The following is a 21,710-nucleotide window of genomic DNA, read 5'->3' on the forward strand; positions in this document are numbered from 1 at the left end:
AACATTGTGAGAAACAGCTCCCTCTGGAGTAACGTAGTTTTCGAGAAAGAAGTAAAATTTTCAACGAATTTGATTTCGAGACCTCAGAATTAGATTTTGTAGGTACCGAAATCAAACATCTGAAAGCATACGAAGTGTCCAGTGTCTTTAAATGGCGGTGTGGGCGACGTCAATGGCTTAGCTCCATTTAGCTCCGTATTATGCGCCCTTTGACTGTGCCAGCAATATTTTTTATCCAGGTTTTTTTCCCCGCAACTTTCAGTATTTGTCTCTCCTTAATCAATTATTTCTTAAATAATGTGAAATAGTGTGTTTTTTTTCTTATTTTTTAATCTCTGTATATTTTCCTGTAATTCGACCTCCGGTCGCCATGGGAATTTGTTTTTAAAATAATAAACCAATTATGAATGAATGAATGAATGAGACGTTTTAATCAATTTTACGCATTGAATAGGCCTATGATTTGGCTAAGAAAAAGGCAACATTTTGAAATTGCAAGTAAGTTCGCAAAACTTAAAAAAAAAAAAAAAAACGCATTTTTTTTTAAGGAACAGCTTCTGGTGAGGGTGCACTCTGTGCCAATTTTATTTTTTATTTTATTTTTCTGAGGGTTTTTAGTCCATTCTATGTTTTTTTATTTTCAATTGTTGTCCCTTCCTCTTATCGCTGCGGTGTTTTGTTGTGGGTGTAGTTTTTTGTTTTCAATAGTCTGGTTTTGCTTGTGTTTTAATGATTTCTATTGTGTGATTCTAAAATGTTTCAGTGTAATCTCCTTTTTATATTGTATAATTATATTTTTTTCGTTGGCAGGGGTCTGGTTTTACACATCTTTTGAATGCAGTTTTATACTTTTGTTTTAACCTTTACAGCCCCTGTACAACTTGTAACTATTCTGTATGTCTAAAGATTTAAAATAAAAAAATAAAAATTAAATTGTTTGATCATAAGGAAGGTGCATTAAAAAACGACCGTCGTCCAGGAGACGGAAAAAAAAAAAAAAAAAAAAAAACGAACTAGGATGGGTTTGAGAACAGTAACGTCTTTTACAGGAACACGTTGACCTGGATCGGTCGAGTTGGTCTTTGAAAAGCGTTTATAACCATTTGTTATATAATGCATATGATTAGAACGATATTTTAAAAGTAGAATATAATGATCCACACAAGCATAACTCGAAATTGCTTGGTGTTCCTTTTACCTCGTCGACTAACACGGTCGGCCATTTATGGGAGTCAAATTTTTGACTCACATAAATGGCCGATCGTGTTAGTTCGCAAAGTAACAAACTCGACCGATCCAAGGCAACGTGTTCCTTTAAGAGGCTTTGGAATACAGACAACCCTTTAAGAAAGCTTATAACAGAGCAGTATGAACCAATAATAACCAGATCAATTGTAATTAATCAGTCATCCTTGCAGAGGATATTATGTTTCTTCAGGCCAATTGCGACAAAAATCAATTAATTTTTTACACCCGGCTCGATCAATTTCGTCTATAAAAAAATAAACAATCCGTGGATCAACAAGGGCGTTTCAAATTCATAGTCACCAGTTTAATTATGATAGTCAAACAAGATCATTCACTATAGACCTTACGCACATGACGTCATTTCAGTAGGGCGCCCTCACCTAGAGATCAAAAGGAGGTTGTTCATTGGCCAATCCTGTGCGCCGCGCGTACAAATCTGTGCGTTTCGATTGTTTCGTCACCGTTTTTCCACTAAGATGGCCGCTGGATGACGTCAATGCATAAGGCCGCGAGAATTAATTCAATTCCAAAAGCCAGGAGCAAGAGCGGGTCAACCACTCAATTCCATCAAGTGACGTGGGTAATAATAAAAAAAACATGTACAGTACATGTACAGTTTTTGTTTACTTCAAAAACAAGGTGTTCGTGGTGAGTGAGTGAATGAATTGGTGACAACATTTACCTCATCAATCCAATGACTGGTTAAGGAGTTATGATTTGTTTACAAATTAAACACCAACTTCCGGTTTGCATCGGATAAAAGGTCAAATAGGGGTTACTTTTTATGTAGCGCGTGATAAGTTTATTAAGACCTTTTAAATGATGGATGGGTTGTAAAAATCCAATATTTGGTTTAGAAGTTATGATTTTTTCAAATATAAAGTTTCAACTTCCGTTTTGAACCGGAAGGTACTGTCAAATGAGGTCACACTTGGTAGCGTTGGTGATGTCTTTTGAGTTCTTTCTTTTGACGTATAGATGATAAAAATCAAATCATGTGGTTTAGGATTTTTTTATTTTTCACACATTATATATAAGTTTCCAACTTTAACTGGAAGTCAAGGTCAAACAGGGTCGCATATTGTATAGCACGTGATAAGTGTATTAAGACCTTTCAGATGATGCATAGATTGAAAAAATCCAATGTATGGTTCAGATGTTATGATTTTTTTCAAATATTAAACATCCGGTTTGAACCGGAAGACAATTTTGTCAGGTCACAAATTATAGCGTTAGTAATGTTTTTCAAAGCCTTATCTGACGACGTTCAGATAATAAACAACTAATTTCTGGTTCTGGGGTAATATTTTTTCAAATAATTAACTGCATCTTCCTGTTTAACTGGAGGTCAAGGTTTAATAGTCAATGTTGTGTATCGTTTCTTAAGTTGTTACATACCTACCCAATGACGTATACATATATAAAAAATCAAATGTGTGGTTGTGAAATTATTTTTCTTTGACCAATTATTTTCAACCTCTGGTTTGAACAAGAAGCCAAGTTTAAACTGATTTCATTTGTGTAGATCCTGACTAGTTCATTAAAACCTTTCAGCTGATGTATGACTTGTAAACATTTTATAATTATGTGATGGACTATCTGAAGGTGTATAATGTATCTTATAACATCAATGCGTATGTATTCCTACTTGTAGTTTTGGTGCGAGACGTTGTTCATTATTACTCAACTACTGCGATTCACCGCGATTCACTCAGCGCTCGATGTTACTAAAAACGTTACAGCGCCCTCTTTCGCTGGACTAAAGAGAGCACTTTTGGGAATTCCCGCGCTTGCACTGCATAGCGTACATAGCGTGCGTTGTTGATCAAAATGGGGTAAACGCGTGGGTCAACAGGTGCTTTGACGTCCCTTTTCGACTGATGTAAAGGTCCAAATTTTGTTATTTTTGTGCAAAAGATTGAGCGGGATTGCTGTTTTACAATCTGAAACAAAAATTACGTTGAAATGATCAGTAGTTTTAAAAACATGAATACGATAAGATTTTATGAAATTTTCAAATTTTGTTTTGCACTAGAAGTATTAAAAATATTTTACGTGTTCTGTGAAGCATTTGTCCAACTTTTAATGATCTATCCGATGATGTGTAGATTGTCAAAATCCGATTCATAGTTTTTGAGTTATGATTTTTACAAATATTAAACTTTGATCTAACGTAATTCAATTCCCGATGACGTCATAATGACGTAATTAAGTATGTGTTGTCTTGATACTGAGGTTCAACTATCTGTTGAGTTTCAACATTCCATTCAATCTCAATCTTGAGTTATTCCGTAGAAAAGCTCGAAAGTTTTTTTTTGACGAAAAAAACCCGAAGGTGAACTTCGACCCAGGGTAACGACCCGGATGCTAAGGTCGTACGATTTTGGCGTTAACTTTTCAAATGTTGCCCCAGTCTTGGTCTATCAGATGCGAAAACTTTGAACATCATAGCTTTCATATTCGTTGAGATACAGCAAAACGAAAATGGTCCCTTTTCAACTTTAAAAACCCTGTAATTTGACACCTAATGACGTCATCATGACGTAATGAAAACTGTGCCGTCTTCGTATTGAGGTTCAATTGTCTGGTGAGTTTCAAGGTTCAGTTTGGCTTGAATCTTGAGTTATGCTGTAGATAAGAGTTGATGGGAAGAAGAAGGAAGATGGAGAAGAAAAACTAGACATAGTGTTTTTTGTTAACTACAAAAACACGGTGTTCGGTTGGACGTTACGTGATGACGTAGTTCAAAAACATTGAACCATAAAGATGTTTTTTATACAATGCGTCGTTATTTTATAGTTAAGCTTGTATCACACTTTTGAACGCCTTGTTTCTTCACAAATGCAATATGTTTGTGTGAGATTGACATCAGTTTTTTTGTTTGCAACTTATGAAAGCCCTTTAAAAATCTAGCTCACCCCTGCACTGGATGCTGTACACAGATTTGATAATCAACAGCGCCCTCTTTGGTGGGCAAAAAGAGAGCGCTGTTGGGAATTCCCCCACAAACTTTCGCGCCATATGATTTTTACACATTTTATTGTTATTCAATACCTGATGACGTCATTATGACGTAATTAGGCCTGTGTTGTCTTAAAAATACTAAGGTTCAACTATCTATTGAGTTTCAAGGTTCAAATCGATCTCAATCTTGAGTTATGCCGTAGATAAGCTCAAAAGTTGTTTTTTTATGAAAAAAACACGAAGGCGAACTTTGACCCAGGGTAACGACCCGGAAGTTAAGGTGGTACGATGTTAGCGTTAACTTTTTAAATGTTGTCCAAGTCTTTATCTATCCGATGCCCAAGTATGAACATCATAGCTTTTATATTCGTTGAGATACAGCAACAAGCAAATGGTCCTTTTTTAACATTAAAAACCCTGTCATGACGTCATCATTCTAAAAAAGTGGCGGTTTCATCAACTCACTGGTGCCTATGTACATAGTAAGTTTTAAGTTTATACAAGCTTAACTTTTGTTTAAAATTGCTTGGGAAGGTTCAGAGGTAAAGAAGAACACGAGGAAAATTAAATCTATGAACAGATTGTTGATAGCTTTTTAATTTTCACAGAAAGTAAAAGTGTAAATCTATTACATTTATACCTTTCTTTGCACAGAAAACAAATGCTAAGTTTAATACTTGTTAAAGCGATGTATTTTATTAGTAAAGAGCTAACTATGTGCAAAGTTTGAAGGTTTTGTGATCCTTGTGATGTTTAACTCAAGAGTAAACTTCTTAAAAGGTTAACTGGATTTGGGGAAACTTTATACGAAACAACAGTTTACTAATTTTAGACTTGTGAAGTAAATAACTGTAAAAGACTTATTTATTAAGTATTACAGAGGTTTCGCAAGTGTACGACACGGGTACAGATACAACTAAGATAACTGGGATGCACGTTAGATTTTGTTAGGCATTAAATAAACACTTATTTTGAAAAGCAATGATTTAAGCAATGATAACAATAGTTGTTCGGCTGTTGGCCGAACACCTAAAAAAAAAAACTCGAACAATAACAAGAGGTTTTCGGCTGATGGCCGAACACCTAACAATAGTTGTTCGGCTGTTGGCCGAACACCTAAAAAAAAAAAAAAAAACAGAACAATAACAATAGTTGTTCGGCTGTTGGCCGAACACCTAAAAAACCCAGAGCAATAACAATAGGTGTTCGTGCATCAGCACGCACACCTAAAAAATCAACTTAACCAATATTAGCCACTGGACCGGCCAGCCGGACCAAGCGATACAACACGCGGTAGCAGGAAACCTCGCTATATAGCTTGTGTTTTACCCGTCCATATGAATTCATTCGTAAAACAACTCAGGTAGATAAATTTCGTCTCTAAAATCGAAAATTATTTTAGCATGAAAACGTACTTTCGTGACATTGTTTTACTAGTTTCCCCCAAAATTACAGCACTGTGTTCAGCTAGAAATATTTTAACCCTCTAGTCACTGCACCGCTCGAGTTTCTGAAAACCAATTTTTCAAGATTCTTGCAGTAAACAACTGGAATCGTAGTTCATTTTTTAACAGATAGCTTAATATTTATGCACAATTTTTTACCCTTTCGGTAATGTTTGTGTGAAAGTACAAGCTCCCATTGGGAACAATAATCGGCTCTCTAATATTTTTTTGTAAGGATAAAATGGACACAATAGCTTTTCAAGGCTTTTATCTGACTCTATATAACAAATATTAGAGAGTCAGATAAAGGCCTTGAAAAGCTATTGTGTCCATTTTATCCTTACAAAAAAATATTAGAGAGCCGATTATTGTTCCCAATGGGAGCTTGTACTTTTATACAAACATTACCGAAAGGGTACAAAATTGTGCATAAATATTAAGCTATCTGTTAAAAATTGAACTACGATTCCAGTTGTTTACTGCAAGAATTTTGAAAAATTGGTTTTCAGAAACTCGGGCGGTGCAGGGACTAGAGGGTTAAAGTCACCTGGAAATATAATTTTTTTTTCTTTCAAACATAAGAGTATATGCTTACTTACAATAAAACAATTGTTTGTCACGATTTATATGTTTACAAAATATATAAAATTGTTTGGGGGCTGACTCCGCCTACCCCTTTTGTGACGTCAATCGAGGCAGACTTTACCTGCAATGCGTATAGTAAACACACGTGCAAAGTAAATGTACGTCCAAGTCGTGAGTTGGTACATTTCAAAAAGTGTTTTTCTGCATTCAGCAGCAATACACCTGGTCGGCATTGCCGGAAAAAAACATTTTTTATTTATTTTTGAAACGTACAAACTCACGACTTGGTCCGTACATGTACTTTGCAATTGTGTTTACTCTACGCATTACAGGCAAAGTCTGCCTCGATTGACGTCACGAACAGCGCCCTCTCGGGTCGGGTCTACTCTTAAATTTGTAAATAACATAAGAACTGATTTTTTAAAACCTTAGTTAACTGTTTATTCACATTCCACTCATCAAAACACATTATATTAGTGACAAAAGCTTTATTTTGAAAAATACCACTTCCAGGTGACTTTAAGGTAAGCTTTATACTATCACTATCTTTAATCGGTGTAAGTTTAATGTAAATATGTGGACATGAAATGATTCAGATATAAAATACATATTTACCACCTGATAAATATACACAGACACGAGGTTGTTGTAGTGGACTCTGTCAATAATTAATTTATTCCGTACTCTGAATTCAGTGGTAAAACGCCAATTAACCCTTTAGTCCCTGCACCGCCCGAGTTTGCTGAAATCCAATTTCTCAAGATTCTTGCAGTAAATTACTGGAACCGTAGTTCAAATTTTAAAAGATAGCCATGGCTTAATGTGTATGCACAATTTGAACCTTGATATTTGTCTAAAAGTACAAGTTCTCATGGGAACAATAAATGCCTCTCGTTAAACGGCTACGGTAATTTTTATGGCGAATATTTTTGTGCACGGATAAAATGGACACAATAGCTTTTCAAGGCTTTTGTCTGGCTCAATGCTCATACTGATTAGGCGGCTGGGCGGTACAGTGGCTAAATGGTTAAATCAATTATTTAATTCCATCCAGTGATATCCACTCATAAAGAAGTATACCAATTTCAATTATTCATACACTTTGCGGCCAATCCGCAAAGGTCCCCAATTCCTCACTTTGCGAACGGTAAATTTCCAATCCGCACAGGTTCCCACTTCTCGGCGATTTGCCAAAGAAGGTACCAGACCATTTACAATTATTATAATTATAAATGCACTCATTGACTAGAGAAAACTCCGGGTCAATGAGGTTCCCACTTCCAGCGAGTTGCCAAGAAGGTACCAAATTAATTTACTTCTTTATATACAATCACATCATCTTATTACCACCATATTTGTCCATATCAATTCACATAAATTAATTTACCACTTCCTCACAGGCTTCCATGCCTATTAGCTTCTTGTTTATAGGAACAACCTAAACTTACCGCTTTAATTTAGTTAAGTGTAAGTTGTAAGATTAATAGTCAACTCAATCTGTATCACGTATGCCGTCATACCCTGACCCTTCCATTAATCCCACGGGAGGGAGGGAGGGAATTTTGCGAAACTATACAATCTATCTTAACTCCTTGGTGGCAGAATATTCAATGACGGTTCCCAGAAAGACAAGCACCCTTTCCCCGAAATGCCTTGCTTTGGTTGGTTGAAAAGAACAAGGGAAACACGTCTGAATGCACCCTGCTTAGCCCCGACTGTAACATGTATGTATATTTCCCGGTGTTAAATCGGTTTACTGCGTTACGCCTTAAACCCTAATAATGAACAAAGAAAACAAATAATAGAATAAAACTTAATAATTACCTGTATGTGAAGTTGTCCGTGGTTTACCATCAATGGCGTTACCGGCAAGGTAAGTAGGTCCATAGTTAGTGCTTTGTGATGCAGACTTTCCAGATAAAGAGAGAGCTGACGATCAATAAAAGTCAACATTTATTTTAAGAATGTGCGAATAACGAATACAAACACTAAAAATAATAAGAAAAAGAGAAAACTATCGGGAAACAATGACCTTCAATGTATCCCCAATATCTACTTTGTTTCTGGGTGCAATAACTTATCGCTTGTATGGGTGCTCATTGCGATCAGATTGGGCGCTTTGGGGACATACAAACCGTGAAATCAAAGTGGTTGGAAAAAGATTGCAAGTAAAGTACAATGATCCAGATACAATTGTGTGGTGGTTTTTGTGTAATTTCAAGACAGAACACTGGTCCGATATTTGTCATCTAAATTTACACATTTTAACAAAATGGGCGACCGTATTTTCCGCTGCCCCATAACCCGAGGCAAAATATGTTTCTTAATCACAACTCACTCCTTGCAACACAGTGCAGGTGTTATACGGCACTGAACAACTTACCAACCAAAACTACCTATAGTATAGTTGCAAAAACTAGTTAAAGGCAGTCGACACTATTGATAATTACTCAAAATAATTATTATCATAAACCTTTCTTGATTACGAGTAATGGGGAGAGGTTGATAGTATAAAACATTGTGAGAAACAGGCTCCCTCTGAAGTGACGTAGTTTTCAAGAAAGAAGTAATTTTTTCCACGAATTATATTTCGAGACCTCAGATTTAGAATTTGAGGTCTCGAAATCAAGCATCTGAAAGCAAACGTGTGACCATGATGCGACAAGGGTGTTTTGTTTTCTTTCATTAATATCAGCTCAAATTTTCACAGGTTTGTTATTTTATGCATTTGTTTTTTTAAGCATCTGAAAGCAAACAATTTCGTGTGACCATGGTCACGTGCGACAAGGGTGTTTTTTTTTCATTAATATCAGCTCAAATGTTCACAGGTTTGTTATTTTATGCATTTGTTTTTTTATGCATTTGTTATTTTATGCATAATTATGTTTAGATACACCAAGTGAGAAGACTGATCTTTGAAAATTACCAATAGTGTCTAGTGTCTTTTTATAATGGCCTGATGTTTTGACATTAATAGCAGAGTCTTTCGAAGGCTAAATAAACAACTCTGAAAAAGATACTGAGAAATTACAAAGAGCAAAATATTGAAAGATTTGGAGGCATTGTTCTCCTTTCAAAGGATGTGTCTCCAATCCGTTGTCATATGTGGCATGCGGCTAATTGTCGATTCTTATTGACAGTCAGCGTGCCCACTGCAATTCTTGTGTGACAGGTGTCTTTTAGAATGTTTTTTAAATTAGTTCCTTTGAAGACACTGGACACTTTTGGTAATTGTCAAAAAAACAGTCTTCTCACTTGGTGTATCTCAACATATGCATAAAATAATAAACCTGTGAAAATTTGAGCTCAATTGGTCTTCGAAGTTGCGAGATAATAATGAAGGAAAAAAAACACCCTTGTCACATGAAGTTGTGTGCTTCCAGATGCTTGTTTTAGACCTCAAAATCTAATTCGGAGGTCTCGAAATCAAATTCGTGGAAAATTATGTCATTCTCGAAAACTATTGCTTGTTACCAAGTATAGTGTCAACGTACTTTTTGAAAGCAAACGAATGTCTTCCACTCACCCACAAATTTAGCGGCAAAGGCCAGGCAGAGATGGCATGAGAAGAACACGGTGAAGATTGTAACTAAATTCATCCTCGTAGACTCGAAACCACCTTGGCTTCTCGCCATTACTGGTCAAAAAAACCGTTACCCTAGAGGAAACTGACTACTTAGCCCATTATCCCAAGACGTGCGAAATCGTTTTGAAGAGCTCCGAATGCAAGCTTGTTTGGAAACCACACTCGTTGCCTTGGGAACTCATAAAGCATCATTAATTGTGACTGTCATCAGTGTCGCACGGGCATGTGGCATCTTCAACTGTGAAGGAGGGTCATTGATAGCTTTGAAATGCGCATGATCATACATTCTTCCATTTTTAACAACTGATCTCTATTATACTGACAAGATCAGTGGTTTTTTAACCTTTCCGAAACTTCAAGGGAACAGTGGAGGGGTTACATGAATCGGATAGTATTGGATTCCTCTCGTTTTTTGTAATTGCATCTTGTATGTTACCTTTATGTAAGTCATAAACCCTCTAGTCCCTGCTGTTTGCTGAAATAATATTTTTTTAGTTTTCAAAAATCTAAGCAGGAAATTACTGGAATCGTGGTTGAAATTTCAAAAGATAGCTAAGGCTTATGTTTTATGCTAAATCTGTGTCCTTTTCGGGATTATTTGTTTAGACTAATTAGTAATAATTCCGTGTAGTGAACAAAAAATGCCTCTGCGTTAACGGTTGCCATTGATGGACAGTATTGGTAATTACTCAAAATAATTATTGGCATGAAACCTTTCTTGGTGACGAGTAATGGGGAGAGGTTGATGGTATAAAACATTGTGAGAAACGGCTCCCTCTGAAGTGCCATAGTTTTCGAGAAAGAAGTATCTTTCCACGAATTTGATTTCGAATTTGGTCTCGAAATCAACCATCTATTAGTTTAAAACGCACAGAACTTCGTGTGACAAGGGTGTTTTTTTCTTTCATTATTATCTCGCAAGTTCGATGACCGATTGAGCTCAAATTTTCACAGGTTTGTTCCATTATGCATATGTTGAGATACATCAACTGTGAAGGCTAGTCTTGGACAATTACCAATAGTGTCCACTGTCCACTGGCTTTAATTGTGTGGCGATTATTTTTCTGTAGGGTTGAAATGAACACAACAGCTTTTCAAAGCTTTGATCTGGCTCAATGCCCAATCTGATTAATAATGCCAAGGCTGCTTTTGGCAATATCATCATGGTGAAATTTTGATAAGCGTTTTGTTGGGTAAGAAATAAATGCTGTCATCATCATTAGTGTCGACATTTTACAAGTTAACTGTGGAGCAGAGAATTTGTGTTTTATCTCAAATTTGAGGTCCTCGTAATGACGTCACCAATTTGTCACATAACATCTCCTTAAAGATGCAGTTTACGAAAGCTATGTATTTCGTTTGCAATCAGCTTTAATCTATAGTTGATGTGCCTATTATTCGGTGATAAACTATTTATTTTATTTTATTACGACGTACAATTATAGTAAACTATTTTTTTTTAATGGGAGACTTTGGGACGCTAGGTGGCAGCAGACTTACCAGGTAAATTTCCATTGTTTAGGTAGTTCTGAGCGTGCGCACATGGCCGAGAACAATGGATTTTACCTGGTAAGTCTGCTGCCACCAAGCGTCCCAAAAGTCTCCCATTGCATAGTGATTTTTATGAAATGTCAAGTCAGCAGTTATTCATTCCCACGTGAATCTGTATTGTGTTGCCATTCCTATGCGTCCAGTAATAACTTGCATGTAATAAAAGTGGCCATCATAATCACGCTGCGTTCATTAACACTATACCGATAAAACAACGAGTCTGTATTGTGTTGCCATTCCTATGCGTCCAGTAATAACTTGCATGTAATAAAAGTGGCCATCATAATCACGCTGCGTTCATTAACACTATACCGATAAAACAACGAGTCAAACACTCCGTTTGCACCAGTAAATAACACCTTCCTTAAATAATGTCTCCTTGAGGTTTCTTCATTCTCTCAGGATGCTAGTTCATTTGGTTTTAAACCTTTTATTGTACACAGTTCTAAACAAGGCATATAATTATGGTTACACGTTCACACAGCTGAACGCCAAGGTTAAAGGATTTGGGTACTTTTTCAAAATGTCCGTAGATTTACATTAAACTTACAGGGTTTGAAGATAATGATAGTGGAAAGCTTCCCTTCAAATCTTACTTACTGAGGGGCTGTAGTTTTTGAGAGATGAGTAAAAAAATGTCATGGAAATACTTGTGTAAATGATTAAAATAATTTTCGTCTCATGAGACGAAAATTATTTTCATGACATTGTTTTACTCATTTCCCCAAAACTACAGCACCTCAGCACGTAGTATTTTCAGGGAAGCTTTCTACTATCATTATCTTCAAACTGTGTAAGTTTAGTGTAAATCTGTGGACATTGTGTTTTTTGATCCTACAAAAGTTACATAGAGCCTTTAACAGGACACGTTGCCTTAATTGGATCGGGCGAGTTGGTCTAATACAAAGCATTTGAAACCATTTTATGAAATCGATATGGTCAGAAAGATGAAAGTAGAATAACAGACATGTTTCGAATTGCGTTCTAACAGTGACGGTTGGCCATTTTATGAAGTCAAAAACCTGACTCCACAAAATAGCGTGTCGTAGTATAAAGGAGAACCATGTAATTTTGAGGCATATTTTCGTGGATCGTTATTTTCTACTTTTAAAACATCTTTCTAAACATATGCATTTTATCAAAACAAAACGGTTTCAAACGGTTTTCATCGAGCAACTCGTCCGTTCCAAGGCAACGTGTCACCGGGTCTTTAAAGTGAAGATACACGTTTGGTAATTACCCAAATAAAATATAAACTTAAAAACCGACTTGCTAACGAGCATTGGAGAGCTGTTGATACACTGTGGGAAACGTAGTTTTTGAGAAAGGGGTAATTTCTCGTTAAAATAACAAACGACTTCTAGCTAGAAGTCTTTTTATTCCTATCTGAAAGCACACAAATTCGTCCAACAAGGGTGTTTTCTTTCATCATTTTCTCGCAACTTCGATGACCAATGGAGCCCAAGTGTTCACAGACTTGTTATTTTATGGTTATGTATAATGGGATACACCAAGTGAGATCACTGGTCTTTGACAATTACCAAACGTGTACAGTTGCTAAGGACATGTGAAATTGGATCCTTTTTGTGCCGACAGAGAAAGAACCTATTGATAGGGAATGTCATTGCGTGTTGGTCAACAGGCTTTAAAGGCAGTGGACACTATTGGCAATTACTCAAAATGTTTATTAGCATAAAACCTTACTTGGTAACGAGTAATGGAAAAAGGTTTTTACAGGTTTGTTATTTCTGACAAAGCGACTGGATCGGCAGACCATACACGCGAGTGGCCCTCCAAGCCACTTAGGCCTTGACAAAAGGCTAACAACTATAACATGTCATTCAGTGCAATTTGTAGTGGATTTCGCAAAACTGCTTTTACTTATTTTTGAGCTCCTGGTACAAAGGGAACGTCTGCCATTTTGTCTTGCAAAAACATAAATTTTTGATTTGGATTTTTTCTCCCCTCAAAATGTATCCGTAAGGACTTTTAATCATTATTATTTTGACATTCATGACCTTGTTATAAGCAGACTGTATTATCCTTTTCTTTTCGTTGTTGTATTGATTATTGTCTATTAATGTTGGAGAAATATTACAACGTGCTTTAATCCGAAGGTATAGTATTTAGTTGCCCTTGAGAAGACCAAGAAAAACAGTTTCTTTCGCTTATTGTTGAAGACAATGCTCATCATCATCATGTCGAGCGCCATCTAGAAGCTCGAGCCTAATTGAAAAGCCTGAAGACAATGCTACAAAGCAAGAAAAACATGTATACAGATTAAAACTGCTGCATTGTTGAATCATTGTAAACTTAATGTATCTTATAACGTTAACACTATTACATTTTGTTAATAACATACACACAATAACATTATACCTTTTTTTTTCATTTGTACGTAATAAAACAAATAATTATACCTCTTAAACAAAAGTAAACATCATATTATGTAATATATGTTTTTGTAATGCCAGTTCGCCCAAAAGAGATAAAAAAAAAAAAAAACTTCACACTACTGAGCCATTTCTCGGGAAACTCCCGGGAGTTTATAACCCCACCTTCACCCAAGCAACCGTTCTCACTATCCCAACTTGCTCACTTCAGGGGTACTATTTTCCAGGAATATGCAGGATCGTCTCTTAGAGAAAAAAAAAACCGCTTTACCCGAGGTTATCTCCATTACTCTGCCCATGAGCAGGGTTAATTATTTCCTGGGAATAAGTTATTCCCCGGGAAAGCCCCGGGAGTTTGTTGTTGTTGTAGTGTGAAAAAAATCGACAAAAAGGTTTCCCAGAAAATTCCAGAGAAATAACTATAGTGTGGAAAAGACTATAAGCTATTAGAGATGAACAACCCAGGGGAATTGAGGGTTGAAACTGATATCCCCCTTTAAAAAAGAACTAACCTTGTATTAATCTATATTCCGTTGGAAGAAAATCGGCTACCCGTCACCAATAGGTGGGAGAAATAGTGTTCAACCAAAATTGACGCTTATCTCAATGCAGACCATTATTGACCCCCCCCCCCAAAAAAAAAAAAAAAAAAAAATTGATGCTGTTCGCCACGATGTGGTCTCTTCCTTCTAAAGAATAAAAACAGATTGTGCTATTTTCAAAATCATGGTTTGATGTGCTTGGGGCTCTCTGTTGATTAAATGTTTAACCATTTTTGTTCGCATAGGTTGTACACAGTATAGTTTTGTTGTGATTTTACTTTCCCTTCTTTCCCCTCTTTTTGATCTGTCCATCTCGCATGGCGGGGATGATTCCTTTGCGGAATGTCACATCCAGCAGCTCATCAGTATCCTGAATCTTCGGGTACTGGTGCATGGCCCACTTGAGGTACACCAAGAACTCGGTCCAGTCGACCTGACCGTCGTTGTCCATGTCGATGGCGTCCAGTGCCTTCCGGGTGTCAGAGCAGCGGTAGCAGGAGAAGAAAGGCGCCATGAAGCCGTTGTAGAACGAGTCGTACTCCATCATGTTATCGCCTTTGACCTTGTCCTTGAGATCCCACTCGTCCCATATGACCTTGATCTGATCAAGGAGGTTCTTGGCGTGGACTGAGTTCAGCTCCATGTCGTTGATGGCGTCCCTCATTTTGCCGGTGAGTTCACCACCGGAGCGGTCAAAAAGCAGAGCCAGGCCAACTTCGCTCATGTACTCTTCCTTCCTGTGAAAAAAATGTAATACACACCATTAAAAGAAACAATAAGAGACGACTTTGGATTGCTTTGTGGCAGCAGACTTACCAGATAAATCAATGTCCATTGTCTACGCAGACGAACACTTGTTTGCGTGACATTGCATTATTCATTTTAGAAACTATACACCATTTCATCAGCAAGTAACATTTTGAGGGAAGCTTTCTACCATCAATACCTTCAAACTGTGCAAGTGTTTTGTGTTAAAATAAAAAGTACCCTGGCCTTTGAAGCAAATAATGATCGTGACTTTGACTCACAGAAGTTGTATAGTAAGCTATGGGAGCATACTTATTCAGGTTTCGTTGTAATATACACGGGAACTTTTGCAAAGGAAGTCAGAGGATTTTTGTTACTCACCTGCTGGCTCGGAGATCTTCCAGAATGACTTCCTTCATCCTCTGAGCCCGCTTAATAGTGAACTGTTTATCTTTTCCGAAGACGTTGACCAATTTCGTTTGGATCATCTCTGGCGAGGCCATGGTGGTCATGCGCACGGGAGCCTTCTCGCCGAAGAACTCAGATAGGTCAAACTCTTCCGGACTCAGATCGAAGACGAAGTCCAGAGCTCTGGACCCGAACACCGGCTGCTTGGAGTGCGGTTCCTTTCCGGTGGTTATCTTTGTCACCTCGATTGCGGCCTGCCTGAGATAGTTGCAGTTGAACTTCTTAAGCACCTTCTTGTTGCCGAGTCGTATGAGGTTCATCAAGGTCACGCACGACGGTGCGTTGCCCATTGAAGCACCTTCGAGGCAGACACTAGCCCAGATACCATTGGCACCATTCATCAAAACCTGTGGAGAAAAAAACCCAAACCACCATCAAGATCTCTTTTGAAAACAGAGAGGGATATTTAGGATTGAGATAGTGTATTCAAAGGTGAGACCACCTTGGAGCTAAATGTACATCACACAATGTTATCGAAAAACGAGTTGGCGGCTACGGACGGATGTTGCTGTGGGTGTTGCTATATAAGGACGTCATATACTTCAACGCACGATGACGCGGAAATATAGCCGTAGCCGTAGCTGTAGCCGCGAATTCGGATACGGTGTGGCATGCAGGAGATTATGTGTACGTCCCCCCCCCCCCCACTTGGCGAACTATGTACAAACTACTTCTGATAGCGCCCTCTTTTGATTCATCCTCAAGCCCATGTTATTTTCCCATAATGGGTGATAGTATCTCCGGTGGACGGTCTCCCCAAGACAATGGTCTTCCAAACAAACTACCTACCTCAAGGGCCGTGGCGTCGCAGTACCCAAATTTCTCATGGACATGAACCAGCAGGTTGGCTTTCCAGTTGTTGGCGTCCATCACCTTGCGTATGTAGTGGCTCCAGTTACCGCACTCCTCGGGCAGAGACGAGCCACGAGGCTCCTCAAACATCAACCCGAAAGGTCGGACTCTAGGGGGAAGCTTCGCCAAGAACTCCACCACCTCGAAGAGCCTCTCTGGGTGGTCGGGCATGGTGTCTGGCAGGTCACGGAAGCTGACGAAGACCTTGGCCTTCTCGTTGAGCTCGTCGTGGCACCAGGTGATCCACTTCTTGAGGAGGGCTGTCATCTTGCTCATCGGGAACTTCTTGAAGTCGTAGACGAAGTCGCTGAGATCGAGCTCGAAGATGACACAGTAGAGACCGACTGGCTTCAGCTTGGCAATTCCAATGGGGACAGTCTCGGTGTCTGGTACTCTCTTTTTGATACCTTTACGGGAGAGGAAGGAAAACCAATGAAATTATATATTGTTTTTAAACAATTAATGAGAAGCTTCTTTTTATTCGAATCGTTCAACTTCATATAAAGCTTCCAATATACATGAGAACTGTTCTAATTAAGTATGAAAACAGACCTTTTTCATGCTGCCTCCATCTTGGTCATGTTCCTCGTATCGAATAACACTCATGAATGCTTTGAAAATAGGAACCATGCTATTTTGTTCTTCCAGCCCCGGTTTGGTAACATCATCATATAATTGGGAGAAATTCAAGATAGCCTCACCATGATAAAGCATTTTTCCCGGTGAGTTTCCACTTACCATCAGTGATCTCGGAGAAAGCAAAAAGCCCATCCTTGTCTTCTCCTCTGTCGACGAGTTGTTTGATGAAGACGTCGTCCACCCTTGTCATATGAGAGAAGGAGGCGACGATGGTGTTCTTGAAGCCCATCTTCTTCACCTCGTTATAGATCTTCCATTTATTCTCGATGGTGTGTCCACGAAGCTGCCCGACTGTGCTCTCCCTGATGGAGTTGTCCAGGACGAAGAGGTCGAGGTCTTTCAGGATGTCGTACTTCTTCATCTTTTTGCCGTAATCTTCACGGTAGGATTTCACCAGTTGACTGTACTTTTCGGCCATCTTGGAATTGTGTCTTTTGATTCAGCACTGGAATCGAAAAGCTTGGAGGAAAAAAAAGAACCTTTGAAATTAAAACCAATTAAGAATGAAGCAGTGCAGCAGAGAAAGATGAACTTTAAATGTTGTCTTTTTGATTATTATTAGTAATATTTTGGGGGTTTTTGCGTTTAATTTGTTGATTGAACCGCCGTAAAGAATAAAGCAGTGCAGCCGAGAAAGGTGGACTTTAATTTCTGTCTTTTCGAGGGGTCTTTCCGTTGATGCGTTTTAACTGTTTACAGTATTGAAGAGCCACTGAATAAAGCAACAGTGCAGCCGAGAAAAGTGGAATTTAGTTTTTGTCGTCTTGTATTTTCTTTTAGTTGTTGCGTTTTAATAGTTGAAATGGTTATCGAGAGCAACACTTTCGTTCGTTATTATTAGTTATGTGTGACAGAAGCAGACTTATCGTACAGTTGCATCACACCAACAAACTAAATAAATAAACTGAAGTTGTAATTCTAGATGGTATTATTCTCTACTACGTCATCCAATCAAAGTTTAGCATTTCGTTGACGTCGCAACATGTGTAATATATTATTGATCCAAAGTCTTTACGGGGTCATGGATTCCCTTGGTGCTCACTGTTCAATGTACACAATGTTGGCGCACTTTGACATTGATCTTGGTGCAAAGGTTACCTGCACATAGAAGGGGTTCTTTTGAGTATAGTAGCATTTTTTTGTGAAAGACCCAATTCGCATGAAAGGACAACATTTGAACTTCCCAATCTTCCATTAGCCTTGTTGAGATTTGGTGGCCAAATAATAGAAGTGCACTGTTTGGTTACGGTGTATAGACAAATTTACCCAAACCGTATTTTCATGCCACCACACTTCAAACAGTGATTGGTTGACAGGATCGTTGTTGATATCGACAGTAATGGTGGGTCATGACCAATAAATCAAATAATTGTTTTTCCCTTCAAGTTCTTGATGAGTGGGTGTACCACACTCGATAAACTCCCATAGCAACCATAGGTGATACTAAAATATTCAAAAATACTCATCAAGACACTGGACACTACTGGTAATTGTCAAAGACCAGCCTTCTCACTTGGTGTATCTAAACATATGCAAACGTGTGAAAATTTGAGCTCATTTGGTCGTAGAAGTTGCGAGATAATAATGTAAGAAAAAAACACCCTTGTCACACGATGTTGCGTGCTTTCAGATGCTTGAGTCTGGACCTCAAAATCTTATTCTGAGGTCTCCAAATCAAATTCAAATATTTTAGTGGAAAATTACTTCTTTCTCGAAAACTACGTTACTTCAGAGGGAGCTGCTTCTCACAATATTTTATACTACCAACAATTATTTCGAGTAACTACCAATAGTGTACACTGCCTTTAAAATCTCTAGGTCTCGAAACCAATTCTACACATTTTCAGATTTCTTTCAGATTTTCAGATTTCTTTTCGATTGATGGCAGGCCAGCCGCTTAGAATTCTTTCTAAGTACCCCATGAACATTCGTTCTAGACAGTCTTTTTCATTTATAGATTCAATAACACACTTTAAAGGTTCTTCACTTGAGTTTCTACTGCCTATTTTGAACAACACCGATTAAAAAAAGAAAAGAAATAAAAGAATAGTTGGCCAAAAGTTGAATGGTTGACCCGCCTCTTGCTGTTGGCTTGTGATCCTTGTATGACCTCGAATTGAGTTATTTGGATCGATGCTAAGCTGTAAGAGCTGGATTACTCTACTGTAGTCTGAAGGTTATTTATAGAATTGAACGCATTTTCCTTGAATTGACCGAGTAATGGTGAATGAATTGGTAAACACAATCATCACTAAACCATGGCGAACGGAACTAGATCTTAACATAAAACGCAGAGCTACCTTGGGAAAGGTTTCCGAATTCATAGACATCACACTTGAAGTGGCAATTTAGAAAAGCACCCAACACAAGAGTTGCTGTGCATTTGTTAGAATGCACGAAGTGTAGAAATAGCATGGGAGCGGCAGCACAGGGGACAGTTGACCGAAGCCCGAAGGATATGCACGTTTCATTTATGGTAATTCATTGTTAAAGTTACTTGATCAACAACCGAAACATACGTCACGTGTCAACAATACGATAGTGAATAAAGTGTCCGAGCGGGCATGATGTGTGTAGTTTTCTAACCAGCGGTATACACTGACTATAGTGCCACGCCCATATTTCGTGGGTGTCTACAATACCGTATGACAACGCAAAATACCGTGCAATTTAGATGCATTGCATTGATGGTTTCTGGAAGAGTTAAGATAAGCCCAAACAAACGGTGTTTAAAAAGCACAAAATCAAACGTATATTGGTATAAAGCTGACAAAACACAGGACACTATTGGTAGTTGTCAAAGACTAGTCTTTGCAGTTGGTGTATCTCAACATATGCATATAATGTGAACATTTGAGCTCAATCGGTCGTCGAAGTTGCGAGATATTAACGAAAGAAAAAATAACACTCTTGCCGCACCATGGTCACACGAAGTTGTGTGTGCTTTCAGATGCTTGATTTTGAGACATCAAACTCTAAACCTGGGGTCTCGAAATCGAAAATTACTTCTTTCTCGAAAACTACGTTACTTCAGAGGGAGCTGTTTCTCACAATGATTTATACTATCAGTCTATCCCCATTATTCGTAATCAAGAAAGGTTTTATGATAATATTTATTTTTAGTAATTACCAATAGTGTCTACTGCCTTTAAAATCATTGACAATTCAGCACAACACTTTGTTGGGTGGCTTTCCTTAAAATAATATATTGTTTTTAACCCAACAATATGACTTCATTTCAGATAAAACATATATTTCACACAGGAATACAAGTTTTGAACTTAAGTGGGCTTTCGGACTAAATTAAACAGGGGTGGTTCTTACTCCTACACTATTTATGATGGTAACGTTTCTCTGAATGACACTGATAATGATTTCGCGGTTTTTTTAACGCGACGATTTGGACCCTTTCAAAATATTTGCTCACATAACCGACAACTCCATCAGTTGAATAAAATAAATTCAAAATAGGGTTATACTCTGCAGAGCCGAGTAGAACCCTGCATAGGGGTACAGATCAGGGATCAATTTCACAAAGATAATTCTAACTCGGGATTATAGTTCAAGGGCTCTTTAGTAGTAATTAAAATCTAATGCTAGTCCTAACTTAGGACTGGTCCCAGGACTCTTTAAAGGCAGTGGACACTATTACTCAAAACATAAAACTCATAGCATAAAACCTTACTTGGTAACGAGTAATGGGGAGAGGCTGGTAGTATAAAACATTGTGAGAAACGGCTCCCTCTGAAGTGGAGCAGTTTTCGAGAAAGAAGTAATTTTCCACGAATTTGATTTCGAGACCGCAAGTTTAGAATTTGAGGTCTCGAAATCGAGCATCTGAAAGCACGTACGCAAATCCGTGTGACTGTTTTTTCTCTCATTATTATCTCGCAACTTCGACGACCGATAATTGAGCTAAAATTTTCATAGGTTTGTTATTTTATGCATATGATGAGATACACGAAGTGAGAAGACTGGTCTTTGACAAATTATTACCAATAGTGTCCACTGTCTTTAAAAGTGATTTTAAAAACTTAAGACTATAGACGAGTAACCCGTCCTAACTTGAGATAAGACTAGTCTCAACTCTTTGTGGAGGATAAGCATCACCAACTTATATCTTATCATACTCACCTAAAGTTAGGAGTCGAGATTTGAGAAGTTTGGAAGACTTTGCTTGACACGAACCGATCCAGTTGGTAGCTGCAGCGAAGTGACGAGTGAAATAGGTGAGGCTCTCAGTTAAATGCACCGTACAACCTATACAGGTAGCACTCGTAAAAAGGGGTGTCTCTCTCGACAACAACCTGCATTGTAACCTCTCCATTGTTATTTAAAGTTACCTGGGTTATCACGTGTTTGAAGACAATACCTCCATGGTCTACCCTCAGTCTACCTGCAGTACACTAATCCCCATTGTTATTTATCTGCAGGGATATGCAGCGTTTTTTCATGCGTGAGCTCGGTTTGAATACTAACTAGTCAAAAGGGCTTCTGGAATTCGGTAATTTTCAGCCTTTGCTGAAAAGTCTCAACCAAAACTAGACATTAGGTGTTTGTGAACAAACACAAAGTTGTTCCGTGTTCTTTTTTGCTTGGATTATGTGCTAAAATGACCAAGGAGTCTATAACTGAAAACAAGTTTGAACATGTTGAATAGTGTCTTGAATTATGGTGCCACTTCCGGTTG

The 21,710-nt window shown here is 38.0% G+C and overlaps 1 protein-coding gene across 1 annotated transcript; it reads right to left on the reverse strand.

Annotated features, from left to right (window-relative positions):
* Positions 1–13,844: 13,844 nt before the first annotated feature.
* LOC117291550 lies at positions 13,845–21,280 on the reverse strand. The gene is made up of 5 exons (XM_033773349.1): positions 21,155–21,280; positions 17,120–17,479; positions 16,319–16,788; positions 15,443–15,876; positions 13,845–15,051 (listed from the first exon to the last, which is right to left on the reverse strand). Exons 2-5 carry the CDS (start codon positions 17,436–17,438, stop codon positions 14,589–14,591), a joined length of 1,686 nt encoding a protein of 561 aa, XP_033629240.1. The 5' UTR covers positions 17,439–17,479; positions 21,155–21,280; the 3' UTR covers positions 13,845–14,588.
* Between the last annotated feature and the right edge of the window lie 430 nt (positions 21,281–21,710).

The sequence above is a fragment of the Asterias rubens genome, chromosome 6, assembly GCF_902459465.1.
Source record: "Asterias rubens chromosome 6, eAstRub1.3, whole genome shotgun sequence".
NCBI lineage: Eukaryota > Metazoa > Echinodermata > Asteroidea > Forcipulatida > Asteriidae > Asterias > Asterias rubens.